Source organism: Ixodes scapularis, unplaced genomic scaffold, assembly GCF_016920785.2.
Source record: "Ixodes scapularis isolate PalLabHiFi unplaced genomic scaffold, ASM1692078v2 PGA_scaffold1__304_contigs__length_218370807, whole genome shotgun sequence".
Taxonomy (NCBI): domain Eukaryota; kingdom Metazoa; phylum Arthropoda; class Arachnida; order Ixodida; family Ixodidae; genus Ixodes; species Ixodes scapularis.
In genome coordinates this window covers 165,358,281-165,379,345 of record NW_024609846.1, presented here as the reverse complement: position 1 = coordinate 165,379,345, position 21,065 = coordinate 165,358,281, and the positions used below count along the sequence as shown (strand labels likewise).

Sequence of the window (21,065 nt, the reverse complement as noted above, 5' to 3'; positions counted from 1 at the left end):
GCGTGAACTCTCGATTACCAGCACAGCCGTTTTGGGCCGCTTATCTTCGCGGGTGTAGTCGACTTGGTAGTTTTCCGCGACCGGCTTATGGTTGTGAGTTTTCTATTAATTTTCCCTTACCACGATTTTCCTCAGCAGTAACGTGAGATGCTGCCACTCAAGTACGCAAAGTACTTGAGTGGCTCAACCGATCGAAGTTGCGCGCAATTCCCGCGAGCTCTCCTCTGTAGCACGGACGACATACCGTAGCGCTAACAATATACGGTGTCGGCGCACGGCTCGAAACCCAAAAGCCGAACGCTCAATGAGGTCGGCCATCTTACAAGTATCTGAGCTTAATACTAAACGTCAGATGTCATCCGATGGGGGCATCGAGTTCGGAAGACGGAAGGTAGCGAGGAGTCGTGCTGTGGGGACCTGACATCGCAGGTACAGCGGATCTCAGACGGCCAGGGAGGGGCGCGCTGGTACATATATGTACCAGCTATAGCTTTTGGTATGGCGGCGCAGAGGAACCAAGCTGGCGTCGTTAGGTGAGGTGGGCTGCACGGCGCTGCACTGACTCTATACCTTATTTACACCTAAGCTGACAGGGTGGTGGGAGCTACACGCTAGTTTAACCACTCATACCTCTATCTACACGCGCAAAGAAAGCAGTCACGTGACGAAAGAAAGGCGGTTGCTTGGTCCGACGAGCCCGTAGCTCCCACCATACTGTCAGCTTAGGGGTGAACGGAGTATAATGAGGCAACAAGATGGGCAGCCGACGGTTCCCAGAGTGAAGTGCAGTACTCCAGGATGGACCAGTGCCGTGAAGAGGGATCTGGTCTGGGTACAGAAGTGCAGGCTCCTCTGGAAGACCGGGAAACGAAAGCCAGAAGCCGCCTCGATTCGGAGGCAACTCCCTGAATTCGGCGGCGGTAATTTAGCTGGTGGTCACATGTGATGACTAGGAGACGGACATATGTCGCTCTTTGGATTTCGGAACCGTTAAAGAAACAATTTTGGGGTGTCTGAGGGCTTTCGTGAATTGGTGATTTGCATGACAGGGCATTTAGAGAGGTTGGAAGGGTGTCTATTGTTTTTTTACCAGAGGTAAATACGGTCGAGATCAGCCTGCACGTTTGTGTAATCTGAGGGAGAGGCACCTGGATGATTGAGGGTGTGGTCGTCGGTATAGAGAAGTGCAGTGTAAAAGAGAGTTGTCACGTCGTTGACTAAATTATTAAATAAAGTAGGCCCGCGCTACCTTATGGCACACAACAGCGCGGACAATCACACCCTTGTATAAGGGTGAGGTTGTTGCAACCTTCCAGGATTGGGGTACTCAGCTGTGGCAGAAGAAGGAATTGAGCACGTGGGTGAGGACGGGGAACATACAACCAGCGCAGGCATTAAGAAGCGCAGTGTGAAAGCCGTCTGGTTTGGGGCGCTGAGAGGAGGTGACGTGGTCAAGAGCTTCATACGTTTCACTGGGCAGAATGTCAATGTTCGTGAAAAGCGTTAATGGTGTAGCATCGGCAAGGATCTCGGGCTGTACAGGACAGGATATAGATGAAGTGGAGTCATCGATTGTTGGAGTCAAGAAGTGGTGGGACAAAATTTTGACTATGTCGTTTGGCTTGGAGTAAGACATACCGTGCTCTTTGAATACCAAAGCTTGGGGCATTTTCTATTGATGGTTAAAATAAGCGCAGTAGAGCTTTCGCTTACTGGTAGCCTTCGCTGCCAGTTGGTGTAGATCAGGGGTGGCCAGGCTGACCCAGCCTAAGAGCCGCAAAGAAAACCACGAAACTTCCAAGAGCCGCGAGGGGGGGAAGGCAAACTTTTTTCCAGAGTAATAAACGATACTCGAACAACTTTTAATCTATCCGAGTCAAAAGCAGTCCAATTGTAAGTGAGGTAGCAGCACAAGATTACCAAACGACATTCTGTCTTTCGACTTGAAACGCGTTCTTTTTTTTTTTTTTTTTGTGGAAGTACTTATGTGGCCGGGAGGGAGGCGGGGGAAGGAAGGGGGGGGAAGCCGCGAGTCGCACTTCGACATACGAAGAGCCGCAGCTTGGCCACCCCTGGTGCAAATAGTTGTGGGAAATTTAAATGAGACGCTTTGGGCTTAGGTAAGATGGGCAGGATGTTATCCACGGCAGGTTGCCACGCCTCAGACTGCTCTTGACAGGAACGTACTCTCGCAAAATTGCTGACATGATGTCGAACCAGGTGTTGTAAGCCTCATCCGACAAATGAGTATTAAAAAACAAAAACAAAGCAACAACAACAAAAAACTGGATTAATAAGTTGTTTGAGGTGGGGGAAATGGGTTGGCAAACTGCAGGAATTCCTTGGTTTGACGACCTGGCTTAGGGGCTGAGAATTGATTTATGGCGAAAAGGGTGCGATGGTCACAGTGTCTCCCAATTTGTAGGATGATGCATCATCCTACGAACTGGGAGCAGTGCTCTTTGAAGGGCACGATGGTCGATCATTTCGCGTCATTTGTGCCGGTGAGCCACCCACCGACACTGAAAATATACCATTAAATCTAAAATGAAGATATGGCACTCAACTGCGCATGCGAGAAATTGCGGACTACGGCGCGTGAACAGATTTTGTGATCTTATATTTGCATCATAAGTTCCCCGAAATGAACGGGTTTACATAATTTACTTACTCATCTTGAATGCTTTGGGTTGAAATAATCTCATACGTAGTCGACTTTGGACCTGAACAGCGATGATTCTTAGGCAGTTCTTCAAACAAGGTGTGGCAATATCTCCAGAAATGTGTGCCATCATATACTTGCGCCATCTCTTAGCGGGTCACGGCAGCGCTCCCATAGGCGCCCATGTATTTAATATACACATATGGTAATAACACTGAAACGTTACGCTTAAAACAATTTCCCGTGCTACTGCTTCTTTCTATTGTATACCACTATTCTTGTGCCAAAATGTCAAGATGACGTGTAAACTGCAGGATCCTCAGTCGAATAAACGTTTTGATGTGTTGCCAATACGAATGGTATCCAAGTTAATCGAAATGTACAGTTCTTTCTTGTGTATAAGAAACTTCTTACAATTGTACGTACATATTAAATGGAGTCCCGCCCCAATATTATAGGAGATTCTGTGGTGTCTAGGATGTGTATTACATCCGTAGAATAATTAATTTCGGAGGCATTTTATGCAAATTTTTGAGAACCAGCAAAGTTAAAACGAGAACAAACAATTTAAAGATACATCAAAATACAAGATTTTCCATTCGGCTGCAGTAAACCGGAAAAATCGATAATGTGTAGGGTACATTTTTTTTTTTTTTGCCAAAAGCTTTTTTTTGGGGGGTTGCTGGAGCCAATCTGTCAACTAAGGTGGATTGGTCCTGGTTTAGATGTTTATGATAATTTGCAGTATTCTGCTACTTAGATGAACGAACTTTTTAAAAAGAATAAGTATTTTCTTAAAAACAAACGCTTTTATAACATGCCTATGAAAGGAACAACGACATTTCCTGGAATTTGGATAGTTACCATTCAATGATATGCGTATTTGAAATTAAAAAAAAGCTAAAGGGACATTTTATAAAGATGACTTGAGGTCTCTTAAAGTCAACCCTCAAAAGGTTTTGGCATTGCATGAACCCACCAAAATCAAAGTAATCTAACTATGGCTTTACAGATGCCAAAAGAAAAGCCCATACGAACCACGAAAGTGCAAACTATTTTAATAAATATTTAGTGATGTTTTCACGAACGAATCGTTTCTCCTTGTGCTATACCCTCTACCACGACCCCTTGGAAGAGATAACGGTATGTCCACGTGGCATAACCAGATTAATCGAAGGCTTACCATATCGAACCTCGCCAGGTAGGGACGGTATTACCACTAAACTGTTAAAACCCACCGAACCTTTCTCCAGTAACGTTCCGACAGCACGACGCAAATCAACTATACATATTTACGGACTCGCAGCACGTCATCCGAGAATGCAAAAGACACGGAGCCACGACGTGCAGAACCATCAAACGCATTTTCCACACTGCTCTGCACCTATTCCGTGTACACCAAACAAAGGTCTGCATCCGATGGATCCCGGGACACACGGCCATCCACGGCAACGAGGCGGCGCATGACGCGGCCGCGAGGGAGCTAAACAGTCCTCACCCCTCGCGTGTCGACGGAGAATCCGACCCCTCATCGACTAACAGTGAAACTGCCGATACAACATACGACCCGGTTGAACCTCTGCGAATGCACAAAAAAGAATGGAAGCACCGACTAAAAGAATCCTGGAACCCTGAACCGAATCCCATTCCACCGAACCACTTCAAACGCAAGGAAATGGTGATACTCCGACGAATTCGTACGGGGGGCGCAACAACACCATATATGACTCAAAAATTTGAGACCATCAAGAAACGCAAGCTGAACCCTGATTACGAACCCCCCGACCAAAGATGTCAACTACGCAAAGGAGACGGCACACTCCCAAAACTTTACCACCTGATTTGGGAATGTGAGGCCCTCGCCACACACAGAAGCGATGCTTGGGCCCAGCTGGGCCAAGACACTCCTACCTCCTACGAGGAGTGGATCAGACCGTTTGGCGACTCTGAAAGACGAGTCCGAATCTTACGGACACTGCTCGATTATACGATGTCGAGCAACCTAAGTCAGGACATTTAAAAGCGGGGGATTTCTAAGGGGAAAGTCCCCAGAAAGAAGTCACGCGCAAGTGCGACCACTTCTCTTTTTTTTTTTTTCTTTCATTAAACGTTTTACACACACACACATTATACCAGCAATTTCTCGTTGAAGGAAGTTTGCCGAGGAAGGGGAGGCCTGCGAAGGTGAATCCCATTCACAGGTCTGGTGGAACCTCGTGTTTATGTAACTACCGATCGATATTGCTTACGAGTGTCCCAGGCATAATTCTAGAACGTGTTATTCATAGCCACAGCATTAATTTAGTTTTAATGACGATATCTTTTTTGAAGGACAACACGGCTTCAGGAAAGGTAAATCGTGTGAAACCCCATTTCTTTAAAACTAGTGTCAGATTTTTACGGCAATGTTCACTCGTTTTACCAGACAGACATTGCATATTTGCTTTTCAAAAGCCTTCGACTGCGTGCCCCATGGAGGTTATTACAAAAGCTTGAATCACTGAACATAGACTTTCGATTATAATTAGATTGGAGAGTTTCTACCCAATAGAAAATAATTTGTTGCAGTTTCAGACCATTTGTCAACGACTACGGATGTAAAGCCCGGCGTGCCCTATAGGGCTTTAGGCAAGGCTCCCTTACTCTTTCTTATTTATATAAATGACTCTCCCGCTGGCATATCTTCATCGATGTGGCTTTTTCCAGATTACCGCGTCTTGCGCAGTAAAATAGTAACTATAAATGACACCCTGTTTCTTGCAAAACAACATAAACTCTATCTTTTAATGCTGCAGTAAGTGGGAATTGCGTATATTAACATCAACAAAACCAAATTTATCACTGTGTCAACGATAAAAACTCCACTGTGTTGCAACTACACAATCAACGGTGCCCCCCTTTAAAAAGTTAAGAAATATGAGTATCTGGCAGTTTTTTTTTGTTTCTAACCTAAGCTGGCATGAACATATTGATCACATTGTAATTAAGGTAAGTCAGTTATTGGGGCTCGTTAGAATAAAATTGTTTTAGCATCTTCTGGAACTCGTCTTATCGCCTTCAAATCATTTGTTTGGTCTCAGCTTGAATATGCTGGTATCATATAGGCTCCTTATCAAAATTATCTTATTCATAAATGACAAAGACACGTTATATATTTTCCCGTCTCGCGTTCATTCCCAACATTTATTATCTTAATGTTCTCATCCAGGAGCTAACAATACTTCGTTCTTATCGAATTTTTTTCTGAACACAACCATCCTCATAAAATTCGCTTATAAAAATGTTGTACTAACCGATTTCTCAACTCCCCGTTGCAGCTTGCCATTTCCGAGTAGAATGCTCTGCCCATAACATTGTAAAAATTACAGATAGAACAGAATTCAAAACATCAGGTAAATTTTTTACGGTACTCAGAAATGATGAGTGGGAATTTTTAGTATTGTATTTAACAATGTTGCTATTGTTTTACCAGGGTGTCGAACCGGAACCGAACCGAACCGAAAACCGGAACCGAACCGGTATTTTTTCCGGAACTGAACCCGAACCCGAACCGTTATATTGTTATCGCGATGAACCCGAACCGGAACTGAACCGGAAAAAAATAACGGTTACCGGCTCATGTCAAAACGGTTCGGCCATGCGCTGTTGACAATGAATGTCCTATCAATTCCATGTTTTTTAAGTGCCGTCAACTGACACACACATCGATTACATATTTTTCTTCTCCACTCAGTCTTAGGAATATAAACGCTGCATCCATGAATCTTGACAAACGCTGCATCCATGAATCTTGACAAACGCTGCATCCATGAATCTTGACATAGGAATCAGTATTGCGCTGGTAGCGGCTTGCACGGAAGAAAAAAAATTGGAAGGCTGTCCAAAAAAAAAAAATCGCGTCACGGGATTTCATTTTTCTACAATCTCGTAAATCCTAAATGCTGCTGTGTGCTCATTTCATAACACGTTTCTAGAACGCGCGAGTTCTTGAAGCTTGCTTCCATCTGAATAAGAAAAGAAAAGGCTGTGGAGTTTGATAATAATGCATCCGGTTTCGTATAGGCACTTAGAAACTAACATATTTGTGAGACAGCGAACTCTTCTATTTTAACATTTATCCTATTACGTCCTTCTGGCGTTGCGTTCGGTGAAGTGTTTTTCATATTCCGTATCTTGCTTAAGGAAAACTTCTTTAACGGTCTAATTTGAGTTACCGAAGGCTAGTTCAAGTAAAGAAAGCTGTATTTTCTCCCCACTGTTCCTTCAATTGCTTACACGCCGAGGTGGCGGGATAGTTAGCGAGTTCTACTAGTAAGTGGGTTTGTAAGGAGGTCGCGGATTTTACAGCTACTGCGTCGGACCCAATTAGATGAAGTCCGAATGCGTAAACGTCGGTGAGGTAACCTTTGAGTGCACATAAAGAAACCATTCCTGGTAGAAATCCCTGAGCCTTACACTACGATGTATCCCGTTTCGTATGTGCTGATTTCAGATGTTTTATTTGTAATTTATTTTAATGTTGCAATTTGTCATTTATAATTTCCGAACCGGTTCGCGAACCGGTTCAGCTCCCCGAACCGGTTCGCGGATCGAATAAATTGAACCGGAACTGAACCGGAACAAAATAAATTTACCTGAACCTGAACCGGAACCGAACCCGTATTTTTTTCGGTTCGACACACCGTGTTTTACATATTTTTTTTTAGATTGATATGATTCTTTTGTGAGCAATAAGGTCGTTATTGCATGTTGTATTATTTATTATCAAACATTTTATTCCCCTCATATAATGCCCTAAACAGGTGACTTGAGGTTTCCTAAATAAAAAATAAACTAGCAAATTCAAACGACTGTTTTATAAGTTACAGCAATTTAAAATAATAAAAGAAATTAAAATGTTTTTGCTAAATAATATTTTTGTCTGATTATAACAAAACTATATATTGTCTAGGGTGGGAGCATTGGAGTGAATAAACGTGTTAGGAAGAGTATGATTGCCCTTGGGAACTTAAGATTCACATGTCAAAAGAAATATATAGTCGAACTTTAAATGTGTGCATCAAATTATTTATTTCAATCGCTCCGCACACCACTAGCAATAAACAAAAAAAAATCGGGTAAAGAGCGCATTGAAATATACGTCTTGATATCACATTCCTCGAAGAGGGCTGAAGCCCAGTGGTTTGCAGTAGCACATACTTGTACTCGGCGGCCTTAAAATGTATATTTTGTTGCCAGTTGACAACTTGGTGGATATCAAAACATCCCCAGAAGCAACGCGGGTCCGCAAATTTATTTATTTATTCATTCAATTATTCACGCTACCTTGCAGTGCCTGAAGGCATTATTGTGAGAAAGGGATGCGTATAGATATCATCGAAAAGGTACAAATATGAGGCAATGAGATATAGGCACGCTAGTTACAAAATGAAGGTCACATGGTGGTTGTATAGCCGCATGAACATGAGGACGCCGGGTCAGCTCAGGACTAGTAGGATTTACCCTCTCATTGAAAAATTATTTTGTAGACATTATAAAAAGCATTTTGTCAGGTCGAGTTCCAGACTCTTTTAGTCGGAAAAATTTATTTTTTAACACATCTGTTTTACGCGTGTGCTCTCGCGCTTTTTTTTAGCGTGGTTCCAGAGGCGGACTTAGCTTTTGCCGCCCTAAGTAGCCTTTAACAGTGCCGCCCTCCTTCACCAGCCTCCGTTCCCCATTGTCACTGACCATGGAAAGCGGGGGTTGGAAGGGGGGGGGGGGGGGGGGGGGGAGGGGCGAGTAGCTAAGTTTGGAGTTAAAATGTTCCGAAGTAACTAGATTTGGAGTTAGAATTCCCAAAATAGCTAAATTCGGAGCTGGATTTAAGAACAGAAAAAGACATCATTAATTGGGGGGCGGCCACAAATAGGCTGTCCCCGAAATTTTGCCGCCCTAGGCAGCAGTCATGAAGCGAGAGTTGTAGTGTAAATTCCCATATTCATCAACCCACTCGGACCTTAGCCCTCGTTGCAGCTATGCGCGTGATCCAAGACCGGCACCTCATTCTCGACGTGGACTGCGGCGTGGACGACGCCCTGGCGATCATGCTGGCGCTGAGCCTGCACTCGACCGTCGAGGCCGTCACATGCGTCGCGGGAAACACCACCCTCAGCAACGTATACAGCAACGTGCGTCGGGTTCTGCGTGTCTGCGGCATGGACAAGGTAAAGCACTTCCCAGTTCCTGGAATTCGCACGGGAGGCGGGAAACGATTTCTTCTCCTCCACGCTCTAAGAAATACAATGCGTCCACTTTCCCGAAAGGCACTTGGGAGGGAGAATCGCCGACATTTACGGGAAATGATGGGAATAAAAATATTCAGAAATCCCAAGAAAAAACAAAAATACGGTCTGCGCCGTGAACCCGAGCGTGACGCTTCATATGCATACCTCACGGTCAATGGCGAGTTTTAGTAGACCGTGCTTCCCACTCCGCTAAGCCCCTCCGCTACCCGGAATTCTACAGCCAAGGCCATCGGCGCGCAGGCACAGTGGCGGGTTCTTCGTAGCGGAGCGCTAGCGGAGGGGGAAACACGGTCTACTAAAACTTTCTAATATCATGGTACAGACCGTTTATTAGGTGCAAACATCCTTTTCCTCTGTGTGCGTGCGTACTTGTCAGAACTTTATTGTCAAAAGGACGCCCTGTCCGGCACCTAGAAGAGGGCCTGAAGGTCTTCATCGTTCGGGGCTCCTGAGTGGGACTTGACCTGAGCGATCGAGCGGGGCCCGCCGGAAAAGGAGAATAAGGAGAGCTGGGAAGGTGAACCACTCCACCAGTGTCCGGCCCGCTGATGTGGGGGGAGAGGCGATAGGGATGGGAGGAAGCGGTTCAGCCCCACATTAGGTGAGGGATATGCGGAAATCCCCCGCAGTGGGGGCAATGGGGCGGATCCCAGGGAGGGATCTGCAATGGTGACGCAGGTGGGGGTGGGGAGGGAAGAGGTTTGAACTTGGCGCCATAAGGTGCCTTCCAACCTTGATAAGGACGGTTTGGCGGGAGGAAGGGTTCTGCGAGACTCGCGTAAGCGAGCCAAGGCTTCCGTCGCTGAGGCCATTTTGAAATTAGACCCTCAAGCGGGTCATACCGACTCACTCCGGCACAAAGGGGGTCCCGGTAACGTTTCCCATCCGTGGGATCCGTGCCCGAGGGACACGGATCCCACGGTGGAGTCATTAGGGAGTTTTCGTAGATCGTTTCCGCTGTCCCGCAACGCTCTCCGCAACCAGCTATGCGAGCCTGGAACTCCACAGTCAAGGCCATGGGCGCGCCGGCGCAGTAGCGGCTGCTTCGTTGCGGAGGGCTTAGCGCAGGGGGAAACGCGGTCTATGAAAACTCCAGTTCGAGGGTAGTAATGTTGGTCAGAAACTTGTGAAGGTCAGCAAAGGTCCCAAGGGGTAGGGTGAATTAACTCATCAAAACAAACGTGAAGGTTAGAAGGAAAAAAAGGTCGGAGAAATATTTTGGGGAGTCAGTACTTTTCGGATGACCGCCTACGTTTACTTTGTTGAACGCGGTGAAAACGACCTGCTAAGGGACTTCTATTTCGTGCCAGGCCATCCCCAACACTTTGCTGCGAGAGCGGTGGAAAAGAATCCGTGGACGGAAATAGAATAGAATCTAAAGGCGCGCATTCCGAACGTGGAACAGCCTCTGAACCCACTCTTGTTTGACCAACAGGTCTTCCCCCACTAAGCTCCTTCGTTCTTCGGGGCAAGTCTTGATATTCTGGGGGCATGCGTCTAGACTGCAGGGGTGGCCAACCTGCGGTTCGCGAGCCGCATGCGGCTCCTCGCGTGTTAAAGTGCTTCTCGCGGATCCCTCCCCTACCCCTCCCCCCCCCCCCCCCCTTTCAACACACGGACACACACACTCACATGAGCACTTCCCCAAAAAGAGAAATGGAACGCGTTTTAAATCGAAAAACAAGTGGCGGTTTGGTAATCTTGTGCTACTGCTACCTTACGTACAGTTTGACTGCTTTTGACTCCGGTAGATTGAAAGTAGTTCGAGTTTCGTTTATTGCTCTAAACAAAAGTTTGACCCGCGGCTTTTTTAAGTTTCGTTGGTTTGTTTGCGGCTCTTAGGCCGGGTCAACCTGGCCACCCCTCGTCTAGAGTGACACTTGTCAAGCGAGTGGTCAAGCAGAAAATCCTTAAAATGTATTAGTCCATGTAGCTATACCCTCTGTACTTAAATGTAGCCCATCAAAAGACAAGAAACGCTGAGGGAATTCATAAGAAAGAACGCTGATTCAAAAAGACAATGTTTTGATAAATAAAGGAAAACTCCCTCAGAAAAAAAAAATTTTAATTTAAGATTTTCTGGTTAATCCACGATATTCAATTACTGTCCAAAGTGGTGGTATGCATGAATATATTTTGTTGTACGCATAAATTGTATATTTTTCTTTTTTGTGTCTTTTTTTGTTTAGTTTTTCGAATTATTGTACTATGTTCCCCCTTATGTAATGCCCGTGAGGGCCTTCAGGGTAAATAAATAATAAATACAACTTTCTTTCAAACAAGATGACAATAACTGATATGACTTAAATAGTGAGCAGTGTATTTGTAATTAAACATCAAATGAGAAAACATTGCGGCGGGGAGACGTAACCCGAACCACCCTTGACAGATTTTTTTTCCACAAAATATATTCAGAAAATTTACTAGGAGTGTTTTATGATGTTTAACTTACTCCGTTGGTATTGAACCTATTGTAATTTTATGATTATTAGGGAGAACTTAGTTGTTTCATTAGAAAAGCCATAACTTTTTGGCGGGTTATTTGAGCCCATTGTTGTGGAGCCATATCAGAAACTAACTAACGATATCGTTTGCGTCTCCAACTAATTTTCCACACGTGTTTCTGCAAGAAATAGGCTTGTATCATCAGGGTATAGTATGTATTATATTTGTTTGATTGTATTTACAACATTATTTTTATATGCATTAACTAATACTGAACCATGTATACTATCCTGGGGAACGCCGCGCAGTATGTTAAGGAATGACGATGCAGGACCACTGATAACTAGAAACCGGATCTTTATGCAAATGCCTATTTTGTTCCTATGTTCCCTATCGTGCCTTTTCTATATATGAGCACGAACCATGAGTTAAGAAGCGATTTAAGAGTGGTTTTATAGTGCCTATAAATGCCTATTTCGGCGTTTGAGCCTAATTTACCGTTTCCTGCCTATAAATGCCTATTTTTGACTTTTTTTGCCTCTCTCCCCCAAAATGACTTGTTCTGCTTATTTTCAAATTCGAGCGAACTATTTTTCATCTTGCTGCGACGCATGGCAGCAGGCTGCTCCAATCTCTGTCCCGAGATCCACCACAAACATCGTTTTTTTTTCTTCACGCCTGTCAGCCAACGCACAAACGGCGCTTTCCTTCTAGTAGAAGGCCCTTCCCGCCTTTCCCCACGCATCGTCCTTCTTTGCTTTCTCCCCCTCTCGCCTCGCTCTAGAGAAGCGGGTTTGTCGTCTTAACATGTCTGGACAGTGTGGAGTCCGGGAGCTGCCTGGAGGTTTGAAGTCTGGATGTGGATGCTGCTGTACTCCGTTTCACCCTAAATGGACCTTAGTGGATGCTGGGAGCGTGCCAGCCAGTCCAGCGTTGGGAGAATCTCCGCGTGTCGCTCCGCCCAACTGGAACCTTCGCTGACATCCTCGTAGTACTGGATTGGCTGGGATGGCTCGTCCTATTCACTGCGGTTCATTGGAAGATTGGAAAACGAAGCAAAATGCCCACCAAAAAGCTTTTTTTTTTTTTTTTTTTTAGTGAGCGAGAGTGTGTGTCTGTGTGTGTGTGCATGCGTTCCAGCCTACATGCGAGGTGAAGGAAATAGGGAGCTGTGGTTTGCTGCATTTCGCTTTCACTGCCTGAAGCTTCTCAACAATGCCAAAAAAAAAAGAAGGTCCCAAAGAGCGTGCTGATTCGGCAATAGACCCAACATTCCTCTCACTACTCGACAGACAGGGATATGGTCTTCTGTCAACCATGTGGAAAGCAGGTAGGAAGACATACCCTTAAGTACCTTGTCTCGGAGAAAAAACAAAACTTGATCGAAAGGAAATTTAGCGAATGAAAACGCAACCAGGACGTTTCATCGAATGACGCTGTAGCGAATCGCAGCTTCGTTTCCTCTGATCGACAGCAAGGGGTAACCGCGCCAGTTTAAAAGCCTTGCTCGTCACCGCCGAAAAACAGCCTATTCGCTAAAATGGCATTCGCAAAAACGTTCGTCCGCTCAAATATTTTCTAATCGCTAAGACATGATTCGCTCATATAATGTGGACCAAGAAAAACACCCGCATGTTTATTAAAGATATGATGTAGATGTATTTATTTGATGAAAGGGTGACTCGTCTATGGGTTGGTGAAGAATTTCCTGCGCATAGTACACAAGCCTCTGCAAAACGGTGTCTCCCCTCCTCCCGCGGCCAAGACAGGCACATACATTTGTAATACAGGAGTTTCCTGAATCCTGGCATGACTCTCCAAAAACACTTTAAGTAATTATTTATTCGACGGATACCAGTCAAGCACAATGTTTTTCGAAATCTATTAGCCCCGAGAAAGAGCACAACCGTAGCTGTTAGTGCAGCGTGCTGATTGGTTGCTGTGTCGTCTCCGTGACGTCACAGTGAGAAAAGCGACCTTGTTGATGGAATATTAGGATCGCACAAATTAAACTGTACGCACGGTGTTCAAATACCAAGCAGAAAGAGTCTTCGAACTTACCATCAGCCAGGGATGGGCAAAATACATGCAAATATGTATCGAAATACAAATACAAAATACTTCGTCAAAAATGTATTTAATTACAAATCTAATTACATTTCCAAAAAAGCATTTAAGTACAAGATACAAATACAACCAAACGTATTTGGTCTCCCTCCAAATACTTTTCCAAATACATTCCTCAAAATTTGCGTCAGCGTTTTCAGGGCACCTGCAACGGGTTTCTGGGTATCTCATGTTAATTTTGCATCGCACACTCGGTAGTTATACCCGCGCCACACGGGCAACTCGAATGCCATTTACAACGAATGACATTTGAGCGGACGGCCAATTAGCGCGCGACACTCGGGCGTAGCGCGTTCCACCGGCGACAGATTACGAGCTGATTCGCCGATCACACAACTGTCATTTGTTGTAAATGGCATTCGAGTTGCCCGTGTGGCACGGGCATTTAGTGTGCGAGGCTCTAGTAACGTAATAGAAATATAATCACAAAAATATGTAATCAGCTTGGACGTAATAGGTGAAAAAAAGTACAAAGCTTCAAGCAGCTTTTTTGTCGATTACATTTTCGTATAGACGAACAAAGAACCGAGACGACCAAGACGCGCAGCACTAGCTAGATAATTTTTATTGTTGCAACTCGCACCAGTTACAAAAATCTGAACGACCCGCGCGTTTAGAATGTTCCAGGCAAAAATATGGGTGGAAATCAGGCTGGAAAGCACCACAAGTTGTCACAGGCACTTATTTAGCCAGTCTGCCTGTGAACGTCGATTTCGTCACTATTCTTGCCCTGGACTAGCACCGTAATCACAAAGTCACTAAACGCTTGTGATTGATTGAGAGACACTGCATTCGGTGCAGAACATAGTTTTCTTCCTGCTTCCTGATGTATTTTCGCCCACAAAATTGTATTTAATTACAATTGTATTTGAAATACCCACGTTTGAGTATTTAAATACACACGTGAAATACATTACCCAATTTGTAATTAAATACAAATGTAAAATACACTAAGTATTTTAAATACGTATTTGAAATACTTGTATTTGAAATACTGCCCATCCCTGCCATCAGCCATTACCGGACCGTTTGCAAGGTGACTCAGAAAAAATTTATCTCCGTGATGTTCTGGAGAGGGACCACCAAAAAGACTCGCACAAAGTTCTTGACGCTGATTGAAATTTTAATTAGTAAATTAACTATACTCAGTAACAAGACAAAACGCAGTGTCTTTCTATCGGATGACTGAACTCCAGTACGTGCTTGTTGCCTCCCATGTTTTGGCTGGGCGTGTACGGCTGAAACTCACGCTAGGGACGAGGCAACTGAAATACCCCTTATCTTGCGCGACATAATCGGCAAACCAACTCTAGAGAGATGAAGAGCGTGCACTATCTCACGATTCCCCCCATAAACAGCTAACACCCAATGTGGGCGCGAATCGTAGTTCACCCAACAGTCCTGCGCCCTGTTCCTAAGCAGCAGCTAGTCTCGCAAGAGTGAGCTTTGGCAGTGGAGCGTATGGCAGCTGTGTCCTCTTATGCTAAACTAAAACCTGAACAACCTTGCACAATGAGTAGGCTTTCTCACCATTGTAAAACATATATTTTTAGTATCGGTATATTTAGAAGTATTAGAAAAATATTGCTTAAAGCTATCCCCGCTCCAGACGGCGCACTTCGATTTTCAACATATCGTAACGCTGTTTTTTTTCACAGATTCCATGTGAGAAGTGCCACCTGGCACAACACGAAACAACCGCAGGACATCAAGCCAACGCAGGACGCAACGTGCCCTCAAAATAGTGATTTTTTAGGGAAACCTTAAGATGGAAAGAAGAATGCATGCTACGCAGACTTGTGCGAAGCCTTAGTCGCCGCTATTATTCCTTAGGCGAAAGTAGAAAACCCAGTTTTCAAAAAAATTCTTACAAAAATACTCCAGTCATACCGTACCGTCGGAGTCGACTCTGCACGAGAACTATCTGCGGCCCATGTACGAGGAAACAATGAAGAAAATTAGAGGTTTACAGCCTTGGGGACTCGTGCATTTGGGTGTCCGCAGACTTTCGTCTGCGGAGACCCAAACGCTTTTCGCTCACCTCGTAGTTGGGAAGCTCGTAGCAGACGAGAGAACAGCGCCTTTTCTTGTGTGTTCCAAGGCGCTAAAGAAAACAAATAGGAAGACCGTGGCGTACTTTGTAAACACGTCCTTGAACGTGCTATACTCTACTGGATTGGAAGACAGCAGGCTGTTGCTGCCTTACATGGATGCGGCGGCTTATATGCGCAAAGCTGCCCTCCTCCTGAGGGCTTTTTACCCGCGGATGTTGCACGCCACCTGCGTTGCCCACGGCATTTGCGAAGAGCTAAGAACACGCTTCAAGCATGTAACCGATCTGGAGCTGCTGTGAAGGCTGTGTTTTTCTTAAGTCACCGTCTTGTGTTTGTGCATTTAAGGAACAGCTACCAGGGATGCCTTTTCCACCAGAAGCCATCGTGACGCGATGGGGAACGTGCCTTAAAGCTGTAGAGTATTACAGCACTAACTTTGCTGGTGTGAAGATGGCCATTAACGAATTTCCAGAAGACGATAGTGTCTCAATCAGAAAGGCTCAAGATGTCCTGGGCAAGGACACTCCCGAACGTGACTTGGCATATTTGTGCTCCAATCAAGAGCCTTGAAAGTGCTGGCAAAACTCTGGCTCGGAACATCGGGCTCATTTTGAACGTTCAAGAACGAGTCGACGCCGTCCCCGCAGGCCCCGCTGCTGTACAAGTTCTTTCAAAGCTTCAGTCTGTCTGGAGCAAAAATAGTGGGGTTTTCTGTACTCAAAGAAGTCACAAAGGTTCTCACCAGGGAGCACTCCAGGGTGCCAGAGGGTGTGGAAGCGTTGAATATTCCTAAGTACAAGTGCGCCCCACTCACATCAGTTGACGGGGAACGCTTTTTTTTTTCAGCGTACGAACTGGTTCTAAAGCGCGAGACACATGGACGACAGAATCGTCCGATCCGACGTCCGATCCGACAGTCCGAACGCCGCTCCGAATTGCCGCACGCGACAGTTTGAGACACACGCTTCCGACCTTGCATGCGACACGACGATCCGTTCGGCTCCGCCCAGGAGATCCAAGCACCCCAGCGGAGGTCCGCGTTCACAGATCTCTGGTCCCAGATTGACGGTTTAGCTCACACGAGCAAACTTAGAAGCTCGTTCTCGTTAGCGCGTGCATTCTTCGCCGGGGCCATCTTCCTCGAATGGGTCGGCGGGATCCACGCGTCCGGCTTCCCGTCGCCCGTCCCGTTTTCTGATTCGTCCCGACAGACTCAGTACGTCATCATGACGTTCGCGCTAGCTGTGCTGTCATTGGCTGGACGCATCCGACAATCCGTCCGCCGTGCGAAACTATCTGGCGCGTTGGACGCACGTCGGATCGCCGATCTGACGCCTGACGCGACCAAATTTTTCGGATCAAGCAGTCGTATTGCCGGATCGGACGTCGGATCGGACGGATTTTTCGCGCATGTGTCTCGCGCTTAAGTGACAAGGGGCGAAAGTTTGAACCCAAAAAAATCTTGAGATGGTGCTTGTTTGCTATTGCTTTCATAATTTGACCCATCGTTTCTAGTCGAACTATGTACAGCATGGGACAGCTTAGTACTGATGTGGGCTTAAGTCGACTTTTTTTTAATGCTGGACAAATTAAATTGTAATTCCTATTGTACCAGTTTATTCTGTATTTCTTTTAATGGGGGGAGGGGAGGGGGCAAAGTCCCTAAATACTTTCAAAAGCACCCTGTGAATATAAACTGATTGTACCTATAGGTAAATTCTATAACGAACTTTTTAGTGCCTTTTATAGGCGCCTAAAGTGGCTTTTCTAGTGCCTAAGCATCGGGCCTCAACTGATAACAACCAGACTTGTGCCTGTCTCAAATCGCAATCAAAATATTGCATTTCAAGTACTTTTGGTAGTAATTTGGCATCTTGAAAATACATTTGATTGAAATTATATTTTACTCTTTTTGAGAATTACATGTTTAGTGCTTTATATTTTTAATCACACATACATTTTTTTAATTTTGAAAAATTTGTCGCTGGAGTATCTTCCATGGATAAGAATTGGCACATCCCAGGGCAAAACATGGAGCGGAAACGACCAAAAACAAAACAGAAAACAAGCCAGGATCAAAGGTGTAGACTGAAATTGCCAACAACAACAAAAAAAACATATAAAAATATAAAAAAATCACGATCTTGTTTTATGTTTTGCTTTGTTACAGCAAGAACGCCTGTTTCTTTCCCCACTCAGGCACTCTCGGGAGCACTGTCTGTGGGGGAACAGTGATAGCCCGAACTAGCGCACATGAAGGCATCCTGGCCCGAACTTTTCATGACGATAATTATTGTAACAAGGCAGAAAACAAACTACGATTAGGATGAGCTTTCAAAATGCAAACAAAGAACCCTTCCAAAGTTGTACGCCTTTCTGAACGCAGCAATACTCCTTCGTGTCCGCTTGTCCGATTGTTTAGTCATCTCTAAGTGCAGCGTATGGGTGCTTGAGGAAGGTACGGCAACTGACACGCATACTGTACAACCTCCCTCGTTAATCACTCATTACTTTGCGCATCCAAAATGGTTCACAAACTCCAAACATAGCGATTACAGCGCTTGGTAGAACGATGCGTACAAGGTGCCCGTTATAGAACACAAAAAAAAGTGATTTCCTCTTTTTGATAATTTCTCTTAAAGATATAATCTTGCAACATGCGCCGGTGATGCTACACCTTGTAGTGGGACTTCATAAAATAATACTGTCATTTTGTTCTGCTTGCTTCTGTCGCTTGCCAATAGAGCATTATGGTGTCACTGAAATCGATAAAAATAATGCAATGCGGAAGCATCTTCGAAAGTAATTGAATTGGATTTCTACGAATATGTATTCTACTGAAGATACTTTGAAGGAAAGGTAACTTGTGTAGGACTCTAAATACTTTATGAAGAAGGTATTTAGTAACTTACTTTAAATACTCTTGTCGAGTATCTTGTCCAACAGCAATCACAACAGATTGCCTACGTTACTCCAAATTGTAATGTAAAAAGGACTGAGCTCAACCACACACGCCATAACAGCATAGTTTATCTGGTGGTATTTTATGGCTGATGCCTTGCTAAAATGTCTTGCTAAAATCTATAAATATACTAAGATTCACTATCGATTCTTTATCTATGTTTCCAAAGATTATTTCTTTTTCATGGAGCAACGCAGACTCTTTTGACCTTTTTCTGAAGAAACCAAATTGAAAATTTGATATTACAGAGAGCTTAGCAAAAAGGAGCATAGGCGCTTTAAAATAATTGTTTCCCGTTCTCTAGAAAATGTTGGAATGTTGTATGACATTTTAAGCATTGACATTGTGTGGTGGTAGATTTAAGTTTACGAAGACTTCATTGAAGTGTTCTGCAGGTGACACCCCAGATACAATTTTCCCATAAACAGAACGTCCACCAATCGCTGTATGCTCTCTATTGCGGTGTAGTACTTAATGTATAACTATTCCTTGTCGCTTTTTGCGACCTCGGGTATAGAGCTGCGTAGGATACTCTAATTTAGGTATTCGCAAATCAGACGTCAGGTGGTTACAAAATTGTTTGATGACAATCAATATATGGGAATCTTTCGTTTGAAATATCTTATAAAAACGGTTCTTGTTTAACATTCTGAGGTGCAGAGCTTCCCATTCTTTTTAGAATGTGCCTTTTTACCCCGGAAAAGTTTGAGCTATAATTTGTTTCTAGATGTTAATAAATGTGTTATAAATAAGCTTCGTCTACTGTTTTGGAATAAACTGGGCCCCAGTCAGTGCTCAAAACGTCGGCCTTAAACTTCTTCATATTACGTTGAAATATGTTTTGAAAACATACACTTCATTTTATTGGATTACGTATGTGCTACAGATGATCGGCACTAGTGCAGATTGCGTTTCTGGCTTAACATTACCCACCCTTTGTGCAAGGACAATAGACTTGTGGGGATCGGTTAGACGTAAGAAGCCTGCAGTAGACTGCCCGTAGCGCTTTACGTTTATAGTCATCCTGAGTCGCCCAATGTGCCCAGATCCCCGTGTACCGTGGCTGTGAGCGGCCGCTGACCGAGCCCCTGGACCTGGCCACGGAGTACCATGGCCACGACGGCCTGGGCGAAGTGGCCCTCGACTATCCGGCGGGGCCCGATGGAGAAACCTCCCCGCACGCCTCCCAGGTTCTGGTTCAGATGGCGAAGGAGGCTCCCGGCAAGTTTACGCTCCTGCTGCTGGGCCCGCACACCAACGCCGCCCTGGCCCTGCTCCTGGACCCGCAATTCGGCAAGAACCTCAGGGAAATCTTCATCATGGGAGGGAACATCAAAGGTGAGGCGCTCTTGCTTGTTTATTTGACAGCCTTCATGAACCTTCTCCTTCCCTATTCCCTTAGAAATGATGTAGGGAGTCACCCAAGTCCGAGATACAAAAAAGCACATAAAAATAATTTCGAAATAGTGTTATGCAGCATACTAGTATATGTAAATGCAAACAATCTAGACCAAAAAAAATAGTATTACTAAGCATTCAGGGTACGCATTACCTGGAAAGAATGAAATAATAATAATATTTGGGAGTTCAAGCAACTTATCGTCCTGGAAAAAAAAAAGACGAAACCATTAGGGAGCGCTAAGTAAGTTAATCAGGATAGGGCTGATTGTGTCTGATTTGTTTCGCAGAAATGGTTCTTAGAGATTCATGTAGGTAATTAAAAGATTTAAATTTATGTTAGAAATGAAATAAACGAAGCTTTTTTGTTCGCTTTTTGATGAGATCTGTTGTGTTATATGAGTGCATTCGCAACCCAAAGCACCGTTCTTTTGCACGTGACTTACACCGGTGCTTAGACAAGGCTCCCTCCGAGGGTGGTAATTTTTTCTGTACGAGAGCCTGCGGTGCTCCGTTTTCATGTTCACGGGCAAGCAAATCTGAGAGCCAGACATGACCTTGGGTTCAATTAAGAGCTTAAGAGGGGCCCGTGGCCCAGTGTGCGAACGCACCCCCGCTCGGAGCGCGTGGAGCGGAAGCTCGCGCTGCAGAACCAGTAGATTCTGGTTTCGATCCCCACCCCTGCCCGCTTTGATTGGGATGAACATTGTAACGACTTACGGCCGTGTATCACTACTGCCTGGTGCACGTTAAAGACCCCAGGCTAGCGGTTGTACTGCATTGGCTAAATGTTTCATCAACATCTAAGAGACAAGTTGCCTATTGAGGCTGACTAACTTCCGGCCCTCTAAACATGACCTCTACACAATTTCTTAAGCAACACCAACGCTTGTCCGGAAGAAGACCACCAGCGGGATCTGGTTGCATATGGCGAGGGAGGGGTTCGGCAGCGTTCGACATCGGAGACTGTTGTGTTGAGCGCGAGCGCGCGGGTGGCATGCGGTTCCCGGGAATGTTTGTCCATTCTTTTTCGCATTAGACCTTCAGATTTTTTTATAATCCTGGTAATAATATTAACGGGACTGCTTTGTTCGATTATACTTAAGGGGAAACACCACTCCGGAAGGCTA

The 21,065-nt window shown here is 44.9% G+C and overlaps 1 protein-coding gene across 2 annotated transcripts in view; it reads left to right on the top strand.

The window, feature by feature from the left end:
• The window catches only part of LOC115328279 (inosine-uridine preferring nucleoside hydrolase), a 64,749-nt gene that overhangs the window by 13,224 nt on the left and 30,460 nt on the right, over positions 1 to 21,065 (top strand). The window contains exons 2-3 of one of the 2 annotated variants that reach the window (XM_042290989.1): positions 8,678 to 8,868; positions 19,584 to 19,875. In XM_042290989.1, coding sequence (XP_042146923.1) covers positions 8,680 to 8,868; positions 19,584 to 19,875 — 481 coding nt within the window. In that variant the 5' untranslated portion in view covers positions 8,678 to 8,679. Of the gene's footprint in view, positions 1 to 8,665; positions 8,869 to 19,583; positions 19,876 to 21,065 lie in introns of both variants that reach the window. The other variant, XM_040207029.3, reaches the window with a different exon arrangement.